The sequence below is a fragment of the Mchenga conophoros genome, linkage group LG23 (genome assembly GCF_057382185.1).
Source record: "Mchenga conophoros isolate Kocher_MC1m ecotype Shallow Benthic linkage group LG23, M_conophoros_male_GT1.1, whole genome shotgun sequence".
Taxonomy (NCBI): Eukaryota; Metazoa; Chordata; class Actinopteri; order Cichliformes; family Cichlidae; genus Mchenga; species Mchenga conophoros.
In genome coordinates this window covers 46,501,667-46,526,963 of record NC_140547.1, presented here as the reverse complement: position 1 = coordinate 46,526,963, position 25,297 = coordinate 46,501,667, and the positions used below count along the sequence as shown (strand labels likewise).

The 25,297-nt window shown below is 41.4% G+C and overlaps 3 protein-coding genes across 3 annotated transcripts in view; all 3 read right to left on the bottom strand.

Moving 5' to 3' along the window:
- The window catches only part of LOC146548152 (NACHT, LRR and PYD domains-containing protein 12-like), a 390,489-nt gene that overhangs the window by 262,469 nt on the left and 102,723 nt on the right, over nucleotides 1-25,297 (bottom strand). The window lies entirely within an intron of this gene.
- On the bottom strand, nucleotides 526-7,596 carry LOC146548154 (ribonuclease inhibitor-like). The gene is made up of 4 exons (XM_085263806.1): nucleotides 7,421-7,596; nucleotides 5,116-5,313; nucleotides 2,832-3,008; nucleotides 526-724 (listed from the first exon to the last, which is right to left on the bottom strand). Exons 1-4 carry the CDS (start codon nucleotides 7,594-7,596, stop codon nucleotides 526-528), a joined length of 750 nt encoding a protein of 249 aa, XP_085119932.1.
- LOC146548153 (NLR family CARD domain-containing protein 3-like) lies at nucleotides 15,824-24,074 on the bottom strand. The gene is made up of 3 exons (XM_085266214.1): nucleotides 23,801-24,074; nucleotides 16,081-17,848; nucleotides 15,824-16,001 (listed from the first exon to the last, which is right to left on the bottom strand). The coding sequence occupies exons 1-3, from the start codon at nucleotides 24,072-24,074 to the stop codon at nucleotides 15,824-15,826; spliced, it is 2,220 nt and encodes a 739-aa protein (XP_085122340.1).

Here is a 25,297-nt window from a genome sequence, read left to right as displayed (position 1 = left end):
GCTTCATCTCCGCCTCTTTTCTTCATCCTCCACCTCTCTTTTCTCTTCTTCGGTGTTCTGCAGCCACAGAGCCTCACAGCCATTAGCACGCCCATACCTGAGCAGCTAGCATTACCCAGCATGCCGTGCAGCAGTGTCAGTTTGTAAATGTGCAAGAATTCCTGCTCCAAACTGTTTCACAGAGTGCTGTGTGCCGTGACCTTTGACCTGCTAAAGACAGTCAGCTGTGGATTATTCATTGTTGTGTCTGATACTTAGAACTGTGAGGAAGAAGCTACACAGTTAATCAGGGTCCCCTCTCTCTGAATCAGGAAAGGTGGGCAGGCCGCGTGTGGGCCGCGGGCCATACGTTGAGTATCACTGTTTGAAATGTGAACATTGTTCTGCTGCAGTCAATGGACTAAACCAGAGAAGAAGAAAACAGACTTTACCATGAAGATCCTCAGTGTGGATCAGTATAATATCAGCCTGATGTCTGCAGTTTAGTGTCAGCACAACTTTCACATCATATTCATCTCAGCACAACTAAAACATGCTGACTGACCTCAGAGTTTCAAATCGACATCGTGGATTCTCCCGAAAATCACACAGATGCTTCACTCCTGAACCCTTCAGGTTGCTGTAGGTTCCACTCAGGTCCACCTCTGTGGGATACGAGGGGTTGGACTTCAGTGCTGCTGCCAGATAATCAAGGCCAATATCTGACAAACCACAGCCCATCAATCTGTATAAAGAATGAAAGATGTAAGTTTATTAGACAAAGAGCTTGAAATCATTCAGTGTTTCATCATCTGTTCAGAGCTGAAGAAGGTTCAGAATGTAGAAGTTTAGAAAATGGAAACTCCAAACAGCTGAAGCCAACAGGAAGCAGCTTCAAACAAACACAACAAGAGAAAAAACTCTGAATGTTTCACATTAAAGTCGTACATTTCTCATAAAAACAGGACAAAGACTTGAAAAAGTCGTGTTTTTCCTTCCAGGAACCACATGGCTTCACTTTTAAAGGTGAAGTGTGACAGAAATGGACATATTTGAAGTCCAACACCTTTTTCCAGTCACATTATTAAAGCAGACAAACTACAAGCTCATTTTCATTCCAACAAGTCATCTTCTGACCTGGACTAACAACACTGGTCTCTATGTGCAGCTGGCTGTGAGACCAGTGCTCAGGGAGCGTCTACAAAGTGCAACACTGAAAGAACATCACACACTCATTTGCTTCCAGCACTTTCACACAAACATCTACTGTCATCATTGTCACCAAACTCTGTGGATCCTTTATTGCAAATTCAAATGGGATCAAATGGTCAGACAAAAGAGGGTTATGAGGAAATATGATGAAATGTTGTGTATTAGCAGCAAGTTATTGAATCTTTTTCCTCAGAAACCAAACAAAATGATTGACAAACATGTTTTTACAAACTCAGTGTTGGACTTGGATCAGCAGGATAAGCTGATGTTTAAAGGCATTTGAGTCTCGCTGTATGAGAGTCCAGTTCTTACTCAATATTTATGGATGATGTTCTTTCAGTGTTGCACTTTGTCGACGCTCCCTGAGCCTCACAGCCAGCTGCACATGGACCAGCTGACATTACCCAGCATTAGAGGCGGCTGTAAAAAATTCATGTTCCCATTTAAATGGTTTTAATTTGAATAAAACGATGTTGATTCATTCAATCCTGAATCGATGTTTAATATAAATGTATTTTGCCAGAATCTCAGGTTAAAGCTCACAAACTATTTCAACAAGCAGCAAACAGCTAAAACAGTAAATGAGAGCAGCTAAACACACAAAGATGGAAACACAGAGCGTGGATCGTTCACTCGACGGCACGTACACGGACACGCCGTCGGGGCTGAAAGTGGACAGCTCACAGATCCTGAAGCTGCAGGTTTCATCTGTCTCCAACCAAAACTGAGTGAAGCAGCAGCAAAAGAAGATCCAAACTCTGCTTCACGTTTGATCAATATGCTCATGAATTCTCTCTGACTTTGGCTGTTCCTGCCTGCACAGCTCTCTCTCTCTCAGTGTACTCCAAGAACAGCTTCAAACATCTGTTTCTGCATCATTCACTGTTTATTAGCCACCAGTCTGCTGTTGTGTTCAGTGCTGTCGGCCTCTGACAGTAAAGCCTCATTTCTGCTGTTCCATGGAAACTTTTTAAAATGATGACAGATTACAAACTCTCAGCTGTGTCTGTAATCAAACCTCTGTAACTTTGCTTCACTTCAGCAGCATCAGCTCATGTTCACATGTTGCTTCATGGTTTGCTTCAGTTTTTGATCGACTGCAGAATATTTTGAAGGTTATCTGCTATAAAAAGCCAGAAGAGGAAAATCTGCTTCATGTGTTTCTGTTTGATCCTCAGTGACTTTGACACAAAGGCCTCTGCTGTGATGATCACACCTCTGATCAAGTCTCACAGTGTCACAACTGATAAATGATCAGAGTTAGAATATTTCTGACTGTCTGCTGTGTGCCGTGACCTTTGACCTGCTAAAGACAGTCAGCTGTGGATTATTCATTGTTGTGTCTGATACTTAGAACTGTGAGGAAGAAGCTACACAGTTAATCAGGGTCCCCTCTCTCTGAATCAGGAAAGGTGGGCAGGCCGCGTGCGGGCCGCGGGCCATACGTTGAGTATCACTGTTTGAAATGTGAACATTGTTCTGCTGCAGTCAATGGACTAAACCAGAGAAGAAGAAAACAGACTTTACCATGAAGATCCTCAGTGTGGATCAGTATAATATCAGCCTGATGTCTGCAGTTTAGTGTCAGCACAACTTTCACATCATATTCATCTCAGCACAACTAAAACATGCTGACTGACCTCAGAGTTTCAAGTTTACATCCTGGACTCTCCAGGAAACCACACAGATGCTTCACTCCTGGACCCTGCAGGTTGTTGTTGGAGCTCAGGTCCAGCTCTCTCAGATGGGAGGGGTTGGACTTCAGTGCTGCTGCCAGATAATCACAGCTGATCTTTGACAAACCACAGTCCTTCAATCTGTATAAAGAATGAAAGATGTAAGTTTATTAGACAAAGTGCTTGAAATCATTCAGTGTTTCATCATCTGTTCAGAGCTGAAGAAGGTTCAGAATGTAGAAGTTTAGAAAATGGAAACTCCAAACAGCTGAAGCCAACAGGAAGCAGCTTCAAACAAACACAACAAGAGAAAAAACTCTGAATGTTTCACATTAAAGTCGTACATTTCTCATAAAAACAGGACAAAGACTTGAAAAAGTCGTGTTTTTCCTTCCAGGAACCACATGGCTTCACTTTTAAAGGTGAAGTGTGACAGAAATGGACATATTTGAAGTCCAACACCTTTTTCCAGTCACATTATTAAAGCAGACAAACTACAAGCTCATTTTCATTCCAACAAGTCATCTTCTGACCTGGACTAACAACACTGGTCTCTATGTGCAGCTGGCTGTGAGACCAGTGCTCAGGGAGCGTCTACAAAGTGCAACACTGAAAGAACATCACACACTCATTTGCTTCCAGCACTTTCACACAAACATCTACTGTCATTATTGTCACCAAACTCTGTGGATCCTTTATTGCAAATTCAAATGGGATCAAATGGTCAGACAAAAGAGGGTTATGAGGAAATATGATGAAATGTTGTGTATTAGCAGCAACTTATTGAATCTTTTTCCTCAGAAACCAAACAAAATGATTGACAAACATCTTTTTACAAACTCAGTGTTGGACTTGGATCAGCAGGATAAGCTGATGTTTAAAGGCATTTGAGTCTCGCTGTATGAGAGTCCAGTTCTTACTCAATATTTATGGATGATGTTCTTTCAGTGTTGCACTTTGTAGACGCTACCTGAGCCTCACAGCCAGCTGCACATGGACCAGCTGACATTACCCAGCATCAGAGGCGGCTGTAAAAAATTCATGTTCCCATTTAAATGGTTTTAATTTGAATAAAACGATGTTGATTCATTCAATCCTGAATCGATGTTTAATATAAATGTATTTTGCCAGAATCTCAGGTTAAAGCTCACAAACTATTTCAACAAGCAGCAAACAGCTAAAACAGTAAATGAGAGCAGCTAAACACAGAAAGATGGAAACACAGAGCGTGGATCGTTCACTCGACGGCACGTACACGGACACGCCGTCGGGGCTGAAAGTGGACAGCTCACAGATCCTGAAGCTGCAGGTTTCATCTGTCTCCAACCAAAACTGAGTGAAGCAGCAGCAAAAGAAGATCCAAACTCTGCTTCACGTTTGATCAATATGCTCATGAATTCTCTCTGACTTTGGCTGTTCCTGCCTGCACAGCTCTCTCTCTCTCAGTGTACTCCAAGAACAGCTTCAAACATCTGTTTCTGCATCATTCACTGTTTATTAGCCACCAGTCTGCTGTTGTGTTCAGTGCTGTCGGCCTCTGACAGTAAAGCCTCATTTCTGCTGTTCCATGGAAACTTTTAAAAATGATGACAGATTACAAACTCTCAGCTGTGTCTGTAATCAAACCTCTGTAACTTTGCTTCACTTCAGCAGCATCAGCTCATGTTCACATGTTGCTTCATGGTTTGCTTCAGTTTTTGATCGACTGCAGAATATTTTGAAGGTTATCTGCTATAAAAAGCCAGAAGAGGAAAATCTGCTTCATGTGTTTCTGTTTGATCCTCAGTGACTTTGACACAAAGGCCTCTGCTGTGATGATCACACCTCTGATCAAGTCTCACAGTGTCACAACTGATAAATGATCAGAGTTAGAATATTTCTGACTGTCTGCTGTGTGCCGTGACCTTTGACCTGCTAAAGACAGTCAGCTGTGGATTATTCATTGTTGTGTCTGATACTTAGAACTGTGAGGAAGAAGCTACACAGTTAATCAGGGTCCCCTCTCTCTGAATCAGGAAAGGTGGGCAGGCCGCGTGTGGGCCGCGGGCCATAAGTTGAGTATCACTGTTTGAAATGTGAACATTGTTCTGCTGCAGTCAATGGACTAAACCAGAGAAGAAGAAAACAGACTTTACCATGAAGATCCTCAGTGTGGATCAGTATAATATCAGCCTGATGTCTGCAGTTTAGTGTCAGCACAACTTTCACATCATATTCATCTCAGCACAACTAAAACATGCTGACTGACCTCAGAGTTTCAAGTTTACATCCTGGACTCTCCAGGAAACCACACAGATGCTTCACTCCTGGATCCTGCAGCTTGTTGTTCTTAGTTGAAGAGGAGGAGTCATTACTCAGGTCCAGCTGTCTCAGATGGGAGGGGTTGGACTTCAGTGCTGCTGCCAGATAATCACAGCTGATCTCTGACAAACCACAGCCCTTCAATCTGTATAAAGAATGAAAGATGTAAGTTTATTAGACAAAGTGCTTGAAATCATTCAGTGTTTCATCATCTGTTCAGAGCTGAAGAAGGTTCAGAATGTAGAAGTTTAGAAAATGGAAACTCCAAACAGCTGAAGCCAACAGGAAGCAGCTTCAAACAAACACAACAAGAGAAAAAACTCTGAATGTTTCACATTAAAGTCGTACATTTCTCATAAAAACAGGACAAAGACTTGAAAAAGTCGTGTTTTTCCTTCCAGGAACCACATGGCTTCACTTTTAAAGGTGAAGTGTGACAGAAATGGACATATTTGAAGTCCAACACCTTTTTCCAGTCACATTATTAAAGCAGACAAACTACAAGCTCATTTTCATTCCAACAAGTCATCTTCTGACCTGGACTAACAACACTGGTCTCTATGTGCAGCTGGCTGTGAGACCAGTGCTCAGGGAGCGTCTACAAAGTGCAACACTGAAAGAACATCACACACTCATTTGCTTCCAGCACTTTCACACAAACATCTACTGTCATTATTGTCACCAAACTCTGTGGATCCTTTATTGCAAATTCAAATGGGATCAAATGGTCAGACAAAAGAGGGTTATGAGGAAATATGATGAAATGTTGTGTATTAGCAGCAAGTTATTGAATCTTTTTCCTCAGAAACCAAACAAAATGATTGACAAACATCTTTTTACAAACTCAGTGTTGGACTTGGATCAGCAGGATAAGCTGATGTTTAAAGGCATTTGAGTCTCGCTGTATGAGAGTCCAGTTCTTACTCAATATTTATGGATGATGTTCTTTCAGTGTTGCACTTTGTAGACGCTCCCTGAGCCTCACAGCCAGCTGCACATGGACCAGCTGACATTACCCAGCATTAGAGGCGGCTGTAAAAAATTCATGTTCCCATTTAAATGGTTTTAATTTGAATAAAACGATGTTGATTCATTCAATCCTGAATCGATGTTTAATATAAATGTATTTTGCCAGAATCTCAGGTTAAAGCTCACAAACTATTTCAACAAGCAGCAAACAGATAAAACAGTAAATGAGAGCAGCTAAACACACAAAGATGGAAACACAGAGCGTGGATCGTTCACTCCACGGCACGTACACGGACACGCCGTCGGGGCTGAAAGTGGACAGCTCACAGATCCTGAAGCTGCAGGTTTCATCTGTCTCCAACCAAAACTGAGTGAAGCAGCAGCAAAAGAAGATCCAAACTCTGCTTCACGTTTGATCAATATGCTCATGAATTCTCTCTGACTTTGGCTGTTCCTGCCTGCACAGCTCTCTCTCTCTCAGTGTACTCCAAGAACAGCTTCAAACATCTGTTTCTGCATCATTCACTGTTTATTAGCCACCAGTCTGCTGTTGTGTTCAGTGCTGTCGGCCTCTGACAGTAAAGCCTCATTTCTGCTGTTCCATGGAAACTTTTTAAAATGATGACAGATTACAAACTCTCAGCTGTGTCTGTAATCAAACCTCTGTAACTTTGCTTCACTTCAGCAGCATCAGCTCATGTTCACATGTTGCTTCATGGTTTGCTTCAGTTTTTGATCGACTGCAGAATATTTTGAAGGTTATCTGCTATAAAAAGCCAGAAGAGGAAAATCTGCTTCATGTGTTTCTGTTTGATCCTCAGTGACTTTGACACAAAGGCCTCTGCTGTGATGATCACACCTCTGATCAAGTCTCACAGTGTCACAACTGATAAATGATCAGAGTTAGAATATTTCTGACTGTCTGCTGTGTGCCGTGACCTTTGACCTGCTAAAGACAGTCAGCTGTGGATTATTCATTGTTGTGTCTGATACTTAGAACTGTGAGGAAGAAGCTACACAGTTAATCAGGGTCCCCTCTCTCTGAATCAGGAAAGGTGGGCAGGCCGCGTGTGGGCCGCGGGCCATACGTTGAGTATCACTGTTTGAAATGTGAACATTGTTCTGCTGCAGTCAATGGACTAAACCAGAGAAGAAGAAAACAGACTTTACCATGAAGATCCTCAGTGTGGATCAGTATAATATCAGCCTGATGTCTGCAGTTTAGTGTCAGCACAACTTTCACATCATATTCATCTCAGCACAACTAAAACATGCTGACTGACCTCAGAGTTTCAAATCGACATCGTGGATTCTCCAGCAAATCACACAGATGCTTCACTCCTGGATCCTGCAGGTTGCTGTAGGTTCCACTCAGGTCCACCTCTGTGGGATACGAGGGGTTGGACTTCAGTGCTGCTGCCAGATAATCACAGCTGATCTCTGACAAACCACAGTCCATCAATCTGTATAAAGAATGAAAGATGTAAGTTTATTAGACAAAGTGCTTGAAATCATTCAGTGTTTCATCATCTGTTCAGAGCTGAAGAAGGTTCAGAATGTAGAAGTTTAGAAAATGGAAACTCCAAACAGCTGAAGCCAACAGGAAGCAGCTTCAAACAAACACAACAAGAGAAAAAACTCTGAATGTTTCACATTAAAGTCGTACATTTCTCATAAAAACAGGACAAAGACTTGAAAAAGTCGTGTTTTTCCTTCCAGGAACCACATGGCTTCACTTTTAAAGGTGAAGTGTGACAGAAATGTACATATTGAAATCAATGATATCAAAGCTGGAATCAAATGAGTCCAAGTCTTCTGCTGATTCAGCATCACATTCATCTTTGCTCCTTGTTCTGCATTCCCACCATAAATATAAAGAGGCAAAACTCACATTTTCCAAAATCCTCTTTAAGCTTCGACAATAAAGGAAGATAGTTTTATACAAGTCTTTGTGGTTTTCTTGTCACCCAGATGCCCGAGTACTTAAACTTGTTATAGCTGGGTTTAAAAGGGGCTAAAATACACAAAACTCCCCAGTTGTCGTACAGATAGACTTTGCCTCGCTCTTCCCAAAATTCACATTATATCCAGAAATTGTCCCAAATTCCTTAAGTATGCATTAAGGTGACCTTGAGGCTCTTAAAGGCGCATATAAATAAAATGTATTATTATTATTATTGTAAGTCTATCCAAAAGTTTGTGGAGGCTGTTTGATGGGTTGGAAATAAATAAAATCATGTCGTCGGCATAAAGAGAGACTTCATGTTCGATACCCCCTCGATGTTTTCCCTCAACACCAACACATTGTCTCAGAGCAACAGCTAGCGGTTCAATGGCAAAAAGGAGACAGAGGGCATCCCTGTCCTGGGAGGCAGATTATTGTTAGTCTGGACGGCTGTTAGAGGGGAGCAATACAATACTTTTATCCAAGATACAAAATTAAAGACACATTTTTTAAGCGTATAAAAAAAAATCCCATCTCACCCAATCCAACGCCTTTTCTGCGTCAAGCCAAATTACAGTTTCCAATGTATCACCTTTAACATGGGTATAAATGATATTTAATAGAGCTCTAATGTTCAAAAAAGAGTGCCTAATAAAGCCCGTCTGGTCTGGTGAAATAATGGAGGACAAATACTTGTGTAAGCGACGGGCCAACACTTGAGCCAGGATCTTGGTGTCTGTGTTGAACAAAGATATTAAACGACATGAACGACAATCTAAATGGTCTTTTTCCTGTTTTACAATTAAACACATCACTGCTTGATGCATTGTTGGAGGCAACGACTGTGAGAGGAAGGATTCTTCAAAAGTTGATTTTAACAGTGAATTCAGTCGGTCAGAAAACTTTATGAAAAAATCAGATGGATACCCGTCGGGGCAGCAGATTTTCCAGACTGCATGCTCCGTACGGCCTTTTCAATTTCAACATTAGAGACAGGTTCCTCCAGACTAGCGATCGCATCTTCTCCCAAGGAGGGAATATCAAACACCTTATTGAAATCATTGTGGATCTCAAGGATAGTTTGGTTGTCTGTAGACCTTATTCCCTGGTCATTGTAGATCTCAAGGATAGTTGGTTAGCTGTTCTTAGTCGTAGCTGGTGAGCTGATAACTCGCCTGTTTTTTCTCCATGTTCATAAGCGTAGCTGCAACTTTGACTAAGCTTGTTTTGTAGATATGAGATTGTATTCAGTTTGTCATTGTAACCGCTGTGTATATAATACAGGCTCAGGAGAGTGGCTGTACACAGCATGTAGTTTAGTCATTTCATCAGCTAACTGAGAGAGGCGCTCGGTCCCTATTTTATTCCAACCGCCCCCAACATGTCCGGCTGGATAACCACTGCTCATCTACCATCACAATGAACACCGGTGTACCACAAGGCTGTGTGATGAGCCCTTTCCTCTACTCCCTCTTCACCCACGACTGCAGACCTGCTGATGGTTCCAACACCATCATTAAGTTTGCAGATGACACCACGGTGATTGGCCTCATCAGTGACAACGATGAGGCCGCCTACAGGGAGGAGGTGGATCGTCTGGCTGAGTGGTGCGACAGAAACAACCTGCTGCTTAACACTGAGAAGACCAAGGAGCTCATCGTGGACTACAGGAGGAATGCTGACCCACATCCACCCATCCACATTAAGGGGACAGCTGTGGAGCGTGTGAGCAGCTTCAAGTTCCTGGGAGTCCACATCTCCGAGGATCTCATCTGGACGACCAACTGCTCCAAGCTGGTCAAGAAGGCTCACCAGCGCCTCTTCTTCTTGAGGACTCTGAGGAAGAACCACCTGTCCTCAGACATCCTGGTGAACTTCTATCGTTGCACCATCGAGAGCATCCTGACCAACTGTATAACAGTCTGGTACGGGAACTGCTCTGCCTCGGACCGGAAGGCGTTGCAGAGGGTCGTGAAAACTGCCCAGCGCATCGCCGGAGCACCACTTCCTGCCATAAAGGACATCTACAGGAAGCGGTGTCTGAAAAGGGCTGGGAAAATCATCAAAGACCCCAGTCACCCATCACATGGACTCTTCACCCTCCTGCCCTCTGGGAGGCGCTACAGGAGCCTCCGGACTAAGACCACCAGGTACCGGAACAGCTTCTTCCCCACAGCTGTCAGACTCCTGAACTCTGCCTCCTGACATCTGACCCACGTTAAACTCATGGACTGAACATACACACCCCCACAATGGACAACTGTACCCTCAAACACACAATAATAACATGGACTGAATCACCACTCACAACCACCAGCACTTTATATAGCCTCTGTAGAAACTATCTACATATCTCACTTATCTTAACTGCACTACTGTATAGCTCTGTGTAAATAATCATTCTGTACATTCGATAATCTTTAATCCTACAACTGTTTACAACTTGCATAGTTCCCATTTCTGTATAGCTGTATATCTCAGATTTCTGTAAAGTTATTTATTTCATATTCTGTATAGTTTTTCATATTTATATCCTGTTCATATCCTGTACATAGCTTGTACTCACTACAGCCTGTACATACTTATAGTTATAGAATATTCACAACATACTTCATACCGTGTACATTATAACATACCATAATAGACCCATTTCTGTAATATACTCACATATCTATATTATTGCTAATATATATTGTAATATATCTATATCACTAAAGCACTTCTGGATGGATGCAAACTGCATTTCGTTGCCCTGTACCTGTGCATGTGCAATGACAATAAAGTTGAATTCTATTCTAATTCTATTCTATTCTATTCTGTTTGGCGCAAAATGAAATTATTTGGCCTCTCAGATGCTTTTAGAGATTCCCAAATGACTGATGATGACATCTCTGGGGTCTGATTGATAGAAAAAAAATGTCTTTGAGACCTTTTGTAACTGACAAACTCTTCATCTGCTAACAACACTGAGTTGAATCTCCATGACTGATAGTTGGAGCAGGCATCAGGAATACACATTGAAAAAACAAGAGGAGAAATCACCAGAGTCTTATAATCACATTCTGTAACTAAAGGGAGACGTTTTTCTATACAAATATATGTTTTATGGACATTAGAAAAAAAAAGAGTATTGACGTGAAGCAGGATTATGAAATCTCCATACATCAGCCAGCCCATAATGATCAAGAAAGCTCTGAATGACGCATGCTGACTTTGGACTAAGTGTACTTTTGTGTGAACTGTGGTCCATGAGCAGTTTAGGTCTCCCTCAAAGATGATATTGTGTGATGACATATTGGGGAGCCGCGCAAAGACATTAGTGAAAAATCTGTGGTCATCCCAATTAGAGGCGTAGATATTTGCTAAGATCAAATGAAAACCATAAACTATATTTTCTGCACTTAAAATCCTGTAATTTTCTCATAAATCGACAGTGCGGCTTATGGATGAATTCTGGTTGTGCTTACTGACCTCGAACCGATTTTATGTGCTACACGGCGCTCAGAAACCTTTCAAAAGATGTTTTGGTACGACTTTGCTCAGCTACGAGGCCGCACCGCTTGATGGATTGTTGGAGCATTACAGCTACGAGGAGCCTCGCGGAGTGATACGTACTCTGCTTCAACGTAATATTACTGTATTGAGTGTGTATAAGGACCATAAATGGCACCTGTAAGAGACACGGTTACAAAGAGGGTTTCAAACTCCAGGCTGTCAGTCACGCAGTAGAACCTGGGAACAGAGCAGCTGCTTGTTATTATGCTCAGCGTCTGTTTACATTTTGACTGCACGATTGTGAGCTTTTTGTTATGCACAAAAACAACAGTTTTCTTTTATTTATGGAGCATTATTATTTAATAAATGCTGATCATTTATTTCTGAGTAATTGTTTCATGTACATCTACGCTGTATGTTAATAAATGTGCCTGTGTGAGATTTGGGACACAGCTTTGACTAAGAACTCTCTTTTTGTTCGTACTTTCTGGCTTTAAAAATATCGAGATATATATCGTATATCGCCACCCAGCTAAAGAATATCGAGATATGAACTTTGGGTCATATCGCCCAGTCGTAATATTGCAATAGGTTGTCCGTTAAACTCAAGCGGGGCTTGGGCCCTGGCACGGCGTAGCCACACAATCCTGGTAGTAGTGACGCTCGGCTATGACGGCGTGCGGGTCACCAGCTGGCTTTCTCAGGATAGGGCTCCTGTGTGAGCGGTCGACAATAACGTCTTTATCCATACCCAGCACTTCACGTAGTAGCACGGATACGGCCGTGGAGGAGCTCGAGTCCAGGCCCTCTGGGATCCCTATGATGTGGATGTTAGCTCTCCGCTTCCTGCCTTCATCACATTTATCCTTCAGGTCAGACAGCTCCTCCTTCATACTCTCTACTGTAGACTGCAGGGTGGTCACCTCATCGCTCCACATTGACAGCCCATCCTCAGCTTCTTTCACTCTAACCTTTACTCCATCAACTTCGCCGCACGTCGTGTGAGTGTAAACCACTACAACATGTAGACGGCCGTCTGCAGGCTGGATGTAGCACCACCGCAGAGACGTGCTGCAGCTCTGTTTAGTTACCCAGCTGACAGCAGAGGCTGTAGTTTACTGTTACCAACATGGAAAACTGAAGCTTCACCAGCTGGAGCTACAGAGCTGGAGAACAAAGGAGACTGAGAGGCCAGAATGATGTGGGAGGAAACATCAAGAGCCTGTTTGAAAGGAGACACATGTGGATGCTGTGCCAGTCTGTGGTCTGTCAGAAGTCAGCTGAGTCACACTGCAAGAAGCTGCAGAATCTCAGAGGAGGAGATTTGGAAGTGTTTGTGGGACAAACTGGACTCAAAGAAAGAAGATGTTTGTGAAGTCTTTGGTGGAGGTGAGCAGTGTGAAGCAGAACACATGCAGATGAATCAGGAGGGAACAAACTGAGTGGGCGGAGCTGTCTGAGCCCCGCCCACACAGACACAGCTCTCTGAATCAGTAAAGGTGGGCAGGCCGCGTGTGGGCCGCGGGCCATACGTTGAGTATCACTGTTTGAAATGTGAACATTGTTCTGCTGCAGTCAATGGACTAAACCAGAGAAGAAGAAAACAGACTTTACCATGAAGATCCTCAGTGTGGATCAGTATAATATCAGCCTGATGTCTGCAGTTTAGTGTCAGCACAACTTTCACATCATATTCATCTCAGCACAACTAAAACATGCTGACTGACCTCAGAGTTTCAAGTTTACATCCTGGACTCTCCAGGAAACCACACAGATGCTTCACTCCTGGATCCTGCAGGTTGTAGTTGTCGCTCAGGTCCAGCTCTCTCAGATGGGAGGGGTTGGACTTCAGTGCTGCTGCCAGATAATCACAGCTGATCTCTGACAAACCACAGCTCTTCAATCTGTATAAAGAATGAAAGATGTAAGTTTATTAGACAAAGTGCTTGAAATCATTCAGTGTTTCATCATCTGTTCAGAGCTGAAGAAGGTTCAGAATGTAGAAGTTTAGAAAATGGAAACTCCAAACAGCTGAAGCCAACAGGAAGCAGCTTCAAACAAACACAACAAGAGAAAAAACTCTGAATGTTTCACATTAAAGTCGTACATTTCTCATAAAAACAGGACAAAGACTTGAAAAAGTCGTGTTTTTCCTTCCAGGAACCACATGGCTTCACTTTTAAAGGTGAAGTGTGAAAGAAATGGACATATTGAAATCAATGATATCAAAGCTGGAATCAAATGAGTCCAAGTCTTCTGCTGATTCAGCAGAAGACTTGGACTCATTAGGACTCATTACCTAATCAAACCTCTGTAACTTTGCTTCACTTCAGCAGCATCAGCTCATGTTCACATGTTGCTTCATGGTTTTCATGGTTGATTCACCTCATTTTTAAAAAATGACCTCTGACAGGAAAGTCTCATTTCTGCTGTTCAACAGTGAAGAAATGTAAATTTTCAAAATGACAAATTGGAAACACAGAGCTGTGTCTCTAATCAAAGCAGAGATGGAACGATGCCACTTTTCATGTCCGATATCGATAGGAATCAAATATAGTCGATTTTATAATCAAACGTTTTTTTTAATCTCTTGCTGCATTTTGTAAAAGTTCATACTCAAGTTTAAACAATCTAAACACTAAAGCTGTTCTGTTATACCTGTCTGCAAAAACACACTGCAGCCAAAACATTAGAATATAGTGATCTTTGTATTTAAACTTTTATCAGAATTTTAAATCTAAAGTATTTAAAGTAATATTCAAAAGTCATTTAAATCAGTTTGATGCAGACTTCAAAAACTCTTTGGTTGTGAATAAAAGAAGTGCAACATCAGCACAAAATAATGTTTCTATTGAACAACTAACACAAACAGGTTGTAGAATGGAGCCTTTTATACTCACAGCTGAACAGAAACAACATCCAGAGTGGAAAACAGTGCAAATAACTGCAAACAGGCTTCATGACACTCATGTTTGATCAGATTCACTCCCTGCTCTCACACACCAACTCCAGACCTGCATTCATCTTTTCCCTCTGAACCCCCCAAACATACAAACCCTGAGACACTACCATTGCCCTTTCACTGACTGCCCCACTCCACCATTTGACCCTTAGAACTGAAGACGCTTCTCTCATAAGAGGTGAAACATCTTCAAGGAAACTTAAAGAAGTCCAGACGCTTTTCTTTCCAAGCTCCTTAGACTACGATGACCTGGATGTCTGAGAACCTTCACAGACTGATTTTACAAGAACAACTTGTGTCAAAAATCCCTGGCAGTGCCTCTCTGTCACACACACAAATCACTACAGTTACAAATTTAATAACTTAAAAACCTCAGAAAAACAGAACTGAGCAAACCAACCAAACAAACAAACAAACAAACAAACAAACAAACAAACAAATAAACAAATAAACCAGAGACCAGGTAAGAACATTGTTGAGGTTTAAATTTATAATCTTAAATACTTATATGCTGATTATATTGCTTTATAAGAAAGGCCCAACTCTGAGTACACTCTGTGCCGACAGGACTGACAGGAAATTACATGCTTTTGCAGGCAAAAAGTGAAACTAAGCAGAGTGTTTGATCGAAACTTAAAGTGTGTGTGACGTCTATATAAATGACTAGGCTTCCTGTTTTGTGCTTCAGACCTGGGGTTGTGTGTTCAGGTCTCCATATCCGGATATGTAAAATAAAGATAATTTTTTAAAGTAAAAAGACCACTTTTGAGCCGTGTCTTTTTGGCCGTAAAGAATACCAAAGGACCGGAATTTAATAACATTAAAAGCAAACAATAAATGAGCAAAGTAGTGCATGATAAATATAGATGACAAATACAAAGTGCAATATAGAAACACTGGGTAAAAAGAAATGAACAATTAAAAAGGAGGATAACAAATGTGAGCAGTAGTTAAACAGTAGAAATAAATATATAATAAACAAACAAAAATAGATAATAAATGAAAGCCAGGTCTGAAAGGTGAGTTTGGCTTTAAAAGCATGAAAACACACTGCTGTCTTCAGGAAGGCTGCTCCAGTAACAGAAAGTCATCTACATGTGGGTTTAGTTCTGACTTTAGGGACAAGTAAAAAAATAAAATAAAATAAAAACATCTGTCCAGACAACCTGACAGTCAAAAATATAAACTCAGGAACTTAAAAGGAAAATTGTGCTGACTTTGAACGTCCGCATCAAGATAAACTTACAGATTTAAGAGTCAAAAAGTGTCAAAAAGTCTGTATCCTTACCTGAGAGTTTCAAGTTTACAGTCAGGACTCTTTAGTCCAACACACAGCAAATCCAATCCTGAATCCTGCAGGTAGTTCGAGCTCAGGTCCAGCTCTCTCAGATGATTGGATGGGGAGCTGAGAATTTCAGACAAAGCTTCAAAGCTTCTTTTTGAGAGTTTACAATCTCTCAGCCTGAGGAAGAATAACAATGGAGACATATTCTTTTATTCATCTAGCATTATTAAACATATTTGTTCATAGATTCACTTACAGCACTTTCTTGGATGCTTTGACCACTGGCAGCAGCTTCAAAAATGCCTCCTCTGAACGGGAGTATTTCTCCAGGTTGAACTCATCCAGATCTGATGACAGTAAGATGAAGACCAGAGCCGACCACTGAGCAGGAGACAGTTGATCTGTGGAGAGACGTCCTGATCTCAGGGACTGTTGGATCTCCTCCACTAGAGAACGATCATCCAGTTCATTCAGACAGTGGAACAGGTTGATGCTTTTCTCTGCAGACAGTTTCCCACTGAGCTTCTTCTTGATGTAGTGGACTGTTTCCTGATTGGTCTGTGAGCTACTTCCTGTCTGTGTCAGCATGCATAGGAGATCCTGATTGGTCTGCAGTGAAAGACCCAGGAGGAAGCGGAGGAACAAGTCCAGGTGGCCATTTGGACTCTCTAAGGCTTTGTCCACAGCACTCTGGTAGAAGTCTTTTACAGTAAGTGTTTTCTGGAAGATTTTAAAGAGAGGAGATTGTTTCTTAAGCAGGTTGACTCCAGAGTTGATGAAGGTCAGATAGACATGAAGAGCAGCAAAGAACTCCTGAATGCTCAGATGGACGAAACAGTAAACAACGTTGTTGAACATGTGGCACTCATCAGCTTTAAAGATCTGTGTGAACACTCCTGAGTACACTGAGGCTGCTCTGATATCGATGCCACACTCTGTCAGGTCTGATTCATAGAAGATCAGGTTTCCTTTCTGCAGCTGATCAAAGGCCAGTTTTCCCAGAGACTCAATGATCTTCCTGCACGACTCTGTCTCAGCTCCTCCATCATACTTGATGTCCTTCGTTTTTAGGTGAAATAGCACAAGGCGTAGGTAGAGCTCTGTGAGAGTCTTAGGCAGATCTTCGCTCTCTTTGTTCTTCATGACAAACTCCAGAACTGTAGCAGTGATCCAGCAGAAGACTGGGATGTGGCACATGATGTGGAGGCTTCGTGATGTCTTGATGTGGGAGATGATGCTGCTGGCCTGCTCCTCATCTCTGAATCTCTTCCTGAAGTACTCCTCCTTCTGTGGGTCAGTGAACCCTCTGACCTCTGTCACCACGCCAACACAGTCTGGGATCTGATTGGCTGCTGCAGGTCGTGTGGTTATCCAGAGGCGAGCAGAGGGAAGCAGTTTCCCCCTGATGAGGTTTATCAGCAGCACATCCACTGAGGTGGACTTTCTAGGGTCAGTCAGGATTGTAGTTTTGTGGAAGTTCAGAGGAGGTCGACACTCATCCAGACCATCAAAGATGAACACAACCTGGAAGTCTTCAAAGATGTAGATTCCTGCTTTTTTGGTTTCAGTGAAGAAGTGATGAACAAGTTCCACCAAGCTGAACTTTTCCTCTTTCAGCAGATTCAGCTCTCTGAAAGTGAATGGAAACATGAACTGGATGTCCTGGTTGGCTTTGTCTTCAGCCCAGTCCAGAGTGAACTTCTGTGTTAGGACTGTTTTCCCAATGCCAGCCACTCCCATTGTCAGCACTGTTCTGATTGGTTTATCTCTTCCAGGTGGGAGTTTAAAGATGTCTTCTTGTCTGATTGTTGTTTCTGGTCTGTCTGGTTTCCTGGATGCTGTTTCAATCTGTCTGACCTCATGTTCATCATTGACCTCTGCAGTCCCTCCCCCTGTGATATAGAGCTCTGTGTAGATCTGACTCAGGAGGGTCGGGTTTTCTGTTGTAGAAATCCCCTCGAGCACACACTGGAACTTCTGCTTCAGGTCTGACTTGAGTTTGAGCTGACACTCAGTGAGAATCTCTGCATGAATAAACAGCAAATGACACAAATGAGAAAACTGCATTCTGGTTACTGTGGTTATGTGTTCAGTTCACTGGACTCTTGGTGTCATGATCCGAGTGAGTCTGAGTAACTTTCCACAGCATCAGCTCTCCTCCCCTGGGTGGAGCCCTCCTCACTCCTCCCTGCTCCTCACCTGTTGCCAATTACTCCGGCAGTATCTATGAGCAGCACTCACAATGAACCTTCTCCAGATTGTCTGCTTAGCACAGTCAGTTCTCTGCCTCACATTTTGTCTTGTGCTCCTCAGCTTGTTTCGCGTAACCCTCTTTTCCTGTTCCCTAGTCGGCACCTGGATACATCTTCCAACTCTCGCCATAAGTCACGCCTCAGGATTCTGGCCTGCCACTGCTGGGAAAACTCACTCTTGCAAACTGCCATCCTCACCTGCCTGCCTCCCTGTGCACCCACATCTCACTCTGTACCCAGATTTAATTCATCTCCTCCTCCAGCTGATCTCCACCTGCAGCCACGTAACACCTCTTAGTTTTTAAATCTTGGACTCATTCACTACACTGTGGACCACTCTGATTATTATCTCCTTTGTTCCAGTGATCCTGGATAGTTTCTATTCGCCCGTTTCTGCCCCTGTTGTTCCTTTGACCTGCCTCAGCTTATGTTCTGGCCTCAGCTCTGCACTTCTCATAATACCTCGCTTGCTGTTGAATTTAGCCGTGATTCAGCTTTCTCTGTCAAGAAATCTAGTAAAATATATTTCTGTTAAAAGTCACTCAGCCTCCGTTTTTTGGTTCTGTGCTTGACTCCATTCCTTTTCATGAGCCATTGAGCCCTGACACTTGGGTTATAACTAGACTTGTAGTCAAGACCGCCTAATCCGAGACCAAGACAAGACCAAGACCAAGTTGAGACGAGACCAAGACCGAGACTGAGACGAGACGAGACCAAGACCAAGACCGAGACAAAAAAAGTCTTTAAACTGCAGCCAGATGCTATTCTATATACATATGCAGGACACCTTAAACTAGTTTTTTAATTAAGCAACAAGGCAGAACAAAGTCGGGCCTGTATCAAGACACAGGGACTAAACCCCAATTCAACCAGACCCAGAACTGATCTGGAATTAAAACAGGACTACAACAGTAACCAAGACAGAACCAGAATCAGAACTAGATGATAGTAGCACTAAAAAATCATCATAGACCTGCACTACACTTATTTTTTAATTCTACCAAAGTACAATATTTAGATTGAGAAAAGTTTATATAATTATGTAGCCTTGTTGTGCAAACAAGCCTGCATAACGTAATAAATATAGAATTTGAAAAGTAACAAATGGTATCTAAAAAGAAACACTAGATACTAGATACATGTTCTGATGAGTTTTGGCAAACAACCATTTGACTAACATGTGTGTCTCACCTGCTCTTGTTCATCTCTGTTCTGTCCTCATTCTCTCTCTCCCTCTCTGCTCCTCTCTCTCTCCCTCTTTGTGCTGACAATCAAGCCAAACACCAACATCATCATCCAGGACTCCCTTGCAAAAGAGGTTTTTAATCTCAATGGGACTTTTCCTGGTTAAATAAAGGTTAATAATAATCATCAACTATACAGTTGAAACCACATATTTATGTACTCTTCAGATAAAAACACTTTTTAATTGTAACATCAAATCAGACTAAATGTTTATTTTTTTAGATTGATAAATATAAAAAACACATTTGTTAACTTTAAGAGTAAAGAGAGAAACTATCTGTATTTCTTAATAGCAAATGGCACCAAATTGTATTCAGATTGAGCCACACTTATGGAGCTCCACAGTTCTTTTTCTGGTGTTTTGGTTGACATCTCTTGATTTTCCCATGTCACAGAAACAGGCTCTGTGTTTTGCCTTATATGCATCCACAGCTGTGCCACAAACTTACTCACATGGACTCTACTAACCTATCAGAAGCTTCTTCAGCTCAGAATCGAATTGTCTGGAGTTTTCTTATTAATTAACAATAAACTTAGTGTACATGTACTCCTAAATTTGATGAAAGTGATTAAAATAGACAGCTCCCTCTTTTTATTCTGACATTTAACTAATTCAAAAGATATTTCAACATTTATTTATCTAAAACAAAAGTTTACTCTAAATTGATGTTTAACAGTAAAAAAAAGTTTTTATGTTTTCTCCATAAAGTGTATGTAAATATCTGGTTTCAAATAACCTCCTGTGTACACATGAATATCTGCTCTTTGGGTTGGTTTGATTAAAATGGGACCAGCAGCAGGTTTAAGGTTGTACATTAAGATTGTGTACATCAGTACACAACTGAAACCGATTTAGAGAGTTTGTTTAGCCGTGGAGGGTAACAACTGAAAATATGAAATGTAAATCTCTAAAGAAACAGCATTGTTGCTGTTCGGCTTTTCATTTCGCCATTTGTTGATTCACTCGAAGAGCAAGTAACGCAACCAAGTGATCAGTTTGATATCAATCTTTTGTGATACACCGTCATATTTACATTATTAGTTCAGTACGAATGATTTGCTTTGGTACCTGGTCAAACTTAAGCTGTCCTCTGTCTGCAGCAAACTCGCAGCCAGCAGCTTCTCCCCCCTGGCTCACATGGGTGCTGTGCTCAGTCGCCTAGTGCCTGAGCTCGGATCATACCAAAATTAGGGGGAATTTACGACGGTGCGCTCTGTGCTTCGTGTGTTGTTTTTGTTTTATACAGTAGTGATGGGATTTCCGGCTCTTTTTAGAGAACCGGCTCTTTCGGTTCGGCTCACTAAAAAGAGCCGGCTCTTTCGGCTCCGAACCGGGTCTTCAGGTTGTTTTGTTGCTTTAATTAATTTATTATTAACAATAATATAAAATTATGCACAAAAGGAATTACTAACGTAAAAACAAGTGGTTTTATTTATATATGTTTATATATAAATATATGCGGTGGCCCCTAGAGACAAAACACGTACAAACTCCAAAACACATTTCTAGCATGAACTGAACTTCCAAAGCAGAGCTACTAGATCACTTAAATTACACAATTGAAAGCATGTGTGTATTGTTTGTATATTTATACACAGGCACTCATATATATATTCAAATAATTTAAAAAAAAGTTCATTTACCTGTTATTACCACACACCAAATCCGGTCGTCGGTACTTGCTGGCTTGTGTAGCCACAAGATAACAAAGGCTCAACACTGCGCCCAGCATCCTGGAGCACTTCTGTTGTCTTTTGTACGTGTTTTGAGTTTTTATGTGCTTCTGAGTTTTTATATGCTTCTGAGTTTTTATGTGCTTCGGAGTTTGTACGTGTTTTTGGAGTTTTTACGTGTTTTGGAGTTTGTACGTGTTTTTACGTGTTTTGGAGTTTGTACATGCTTCAGAGTTCGTACGTGATTTGAAGTTTGTATGTGCTTTGTCTCTAGGGGCCACCGTAAATATACTTTTATTTATTCACTCCACATAAAATGTAATAAATAAATCATATAATATAAAAATCAACTATTCACATTTCAAGTTTTAACTATTTAAATTTTCAGCTTTTTCCTTTCACAAATTTAAAGTGAAAAGAACACAAAACACTGCAAACCATAACACAATTAAATATAAATTATAATATGAAAACTAAAAGAACATGCATATTCTCTGTCATATGGACCTGCATGAATAAACTTTCTCAATCCTTTATCATCTGCAACCGAAAATAGTTGTGGATGATTACTATACCTTTCCAATGTTGTTGTCCCTGCCTCTCTTTCTCTCTCTCTGGCTCTGTTCCTGTGCTACTGAGTGTAACTACCGCCCCTCCCCCCTCTGCCCAGCGTAAAGCACAAGGCTCGCGTGCAGAGTGAAGCGGAAAAAAAGTGCGAGAGAGAGGCTGAGAGAAAGAAAAAAAAAAAAAAAAAACCCACGTGACGGCTCGCGATAAGGAGCCGGCTCGCGTCGTTCACGTCAAAGAGCCGGCTCTAAGAGGCATTTCGTTCGCGAACGACCCATCACTATTATACAGTTGTCAGTCAGGCATCTAACTAAAAAATTACACTCCAAAAGACCCCATGCTTCTGAAAAAATGACCCGGGCTTAAGCCCAGTAAGCCACCCCCCCCCCCCCCCCCGCTCCGCTGATGGTTGACTCCAAATCTCCCGAACACTATGTCGATTTGAGAACGCAAGACCGAAACAGCGAGACCGAGACCAAGACAAAAGTCCGTCGAGACCAAGACGAGACCAAGACCACGTAAAAGTGGTCTCGAGACCGGTCTCGAGACATCCAACTCTAGTTATAACTGAGGGCAGGTTTTATAGAGACACATTCGATTTAATTATGTTTATTTATACAGCACCAAATCAATACTAGCAACATTTCACATATTACATAAACAACACTATGGAGCCAGTAATGAATAAATATGTAGAATAAATGAAAGAATTTCAAGTATAAACGTTTTTTTTAATTCCTCCAAATAACAACAACAGTCACCCCAATGTGCTTTATATTGTAAGATAAAGAACCTACAATAATACAACAGAAAAAACCCCAACTATCTTTTTGGGTCCTGAAAACTGAAGGCTCTGCCTCCCATTCTACTTTTAAATACTCTGTGAACAACAAGTAGGCCTGCAGTGTGAGAGCGAAGTGCTCTAATAGGGTGATATGGTACTACAAGGTCATTAAGATAAGATGGGGCCTGATTATTTAAGACCTTGTATGTGAGGAGCAGGATTTTGAATTCAATTCTGGATTTAACAGGAAGTCGATACAGGAGAAATCTGCTCTCTCTTTCTAGTCCCTGTCAGGACTCTTGCTGCAGCATTTTGGATTAGCTGAAGGCTTTTCAGTGAGTTTTTAGGACATCCTGATAATAATGAATTACAGTAGTCCAGCCTGGAAGTAATAAATGCATGAACTAGTTTTTCAGTGTCACTCTGAGACAGGATATTTCTAACTTTAGAGATGTTGCACAAATGGAAGAAAGCAGTCTTACATGTTTGTTTAATATGTGCGTTGAAGGACATGTCCTGGTCAAAAATGACTCCAAGGTTCCTCACAGCGTTACTGGAGGCCAAGGTAATGCCATCCAGAGTAAGAATCTGCTTAGATACCATATTTCTAAGATTTTCAGGGCCGAGTACAATAACCTCAGTTTTATCTGAATTAAGAAGCAGAAAGTTAGCGGCCATCCAGGTCTTTATGTCTTTAAGACATTCCTGCAGTTTAACTCATTGGTGTGTGTTATCTGGCTTCATGGACAGATAGAGCTGAGTGTCATCTGCATAGCAGTGTAAATGTATGCTATGTCTTCTAATGATGCTGCCTAAGGGAAGCATGGTAATGGGAGCGTTGCCAGCAGAAGGCTGAAGTGGAATCTCCCAGAAAGCTGCAGAAGAAAAAGCATGAGCTGAAATGGTGGATTTCAGTCAAATAAGGAGAACTGTGGCTTTCCTCCAACCTTTGACCAATCACCTTAGTGTCCTGTTTATCAACCATAATAAAAAGCATTTACTGTCTGGGCATTTTTTTGTTTGGGTCTCCAAAAAGCAGAAAGAAATGGCAGCCATTTTTTTAACTTTACCTTCAACTGGTAAATAGATTTAAGAAAAAGCACTTTGATCATATTTGTGACGTGTCCCAAACTGTTGTTGTCGCCTCATTTATGTTGATAAAACAGCTCTAAAACCAATCTGACAATATAAATCTGTAAAATGGGCAGAAAACCTGCTGCTGGTCCCATTTTAATCAAACCAACCCAAAGAGCAGATATTCATGTGTGTACACAGGAGGTTATTTGTGCAGATGCATAAAACACAAACTGTTGGCTTTCTGCAGTCTCTCACTCCTGAAAGTGTTGGCAAGTGTTTTGGATTTATTATTTATATGGATTTTAATGGCACCTGTGTAATGTTAACTAAGGTTTTTATTGTTTATGTGTTTTTTGTTTAGTCATTCCCTGACTTACCTGTGGGTTCTGGGATGGTTTTATTTAAATTCTCCAACAGATCATTCCTGTTTAACCTCCCCAAAAGATTTTTAGTGACTTCAAAAGTGTTGATAGAGTAGGTATCAAACATCAGATCCACTATGTTCGTCCTCTCTGCATTCTCCAGTTTACTCACTGGGATTGCTGGTAAACCTTCTACAGACCCGTTCTTCAGATGCCACTTAAATTTTTCAAAGTCATCACGTCCCAAATCCTCCAAAGTCCCCAGAAGGATTTCTTTAGGTGTCGTCATCTTTTACCCTGTAAGGACCCGATAAACAAAGACTGTAACAACAGCTGGAGAGGTAATTGTCTGATTTATCAGAATTTAACTTGATTCTAACAGCAGTTCATCACTACCACCAATAAATTTCTTAGGCTCAGAATGCAACAAAATTGCACATGAAGAAGCACATAGAGAAGTATCCAAGTAACACTTTGCTACAATATAAAACAAACTATTATAAATAAAGAAAATATATAAACTAAATATATACACTACCCGTCAAACGTTTTAGAACAGCCCAATTTTTCCAGTGTTTTCGTCACGGTTTGCGAGCCGTGTGTAAATTATCAAAGGACCCTTTATGCAGGCAGCTCAGATGCAAGTGAGTTTATTCATCACATGGTGATACAAACAGAAATGGCGAAGGTGAGCATGGAAACTAAGCAAAAACCTAAAAACTAATAGTACACGAATATGAAGAAGTACACGAAGGGAAGACGAAAACACGGAACACAAGGGGTGGGAGCAAAGCACCACAACACATCACTATATAGACAGTTACACAGAGGGAGACACAGAAGGCAACAACACAGGGCAGAACAAATGGACAGAGAAGACTAAACACAGAACAGAGCGCACAGAGAAACAAGGGGGGCAGGGAATCAAAACCTAGGAAGCATAGAATAACTCACAAACTAAACTGGCATAACACAAAAATCACAAAGAACTGAAACCACTAGCTCAGGAGACCCAGGACCCTCACAGATACGCAGACAAACCAGCAACTAACAGAGGCAAACACAAGGCTTAAATACACAGAGGGATAACGAGGGAATGAGACACAGAAGGAGGACACAGCTGGGAGTGATTGACAAGACGAGACAGAGGAAACGCAAACTAAACACACTGACATGAGACACGGACCTTCACAACAAAGCAGGAAATACAAAGACTGAACTTAGAGGTACAACAAAACACAGAACCAAAACGTAAGAATAAACAAAGATACATCATGAAATCAAAGATTAACAATACAAAACAGAAAACACTGAGTCACAGACCCAGGATCGTGACAGTTTTATTGAAAATATCCTTTTTATCCTCTGAAATGAAAGCATAGTACAAATAAGCAGTTGGAGTTAAAAATAAATCATGAAACACATTTATAGACCAAAGTTTATTCTAAACGTTTGACTGAACACACCCGTGGCTTCTGTCTACAATAGAAATCAAATATTCTCCCATATCTG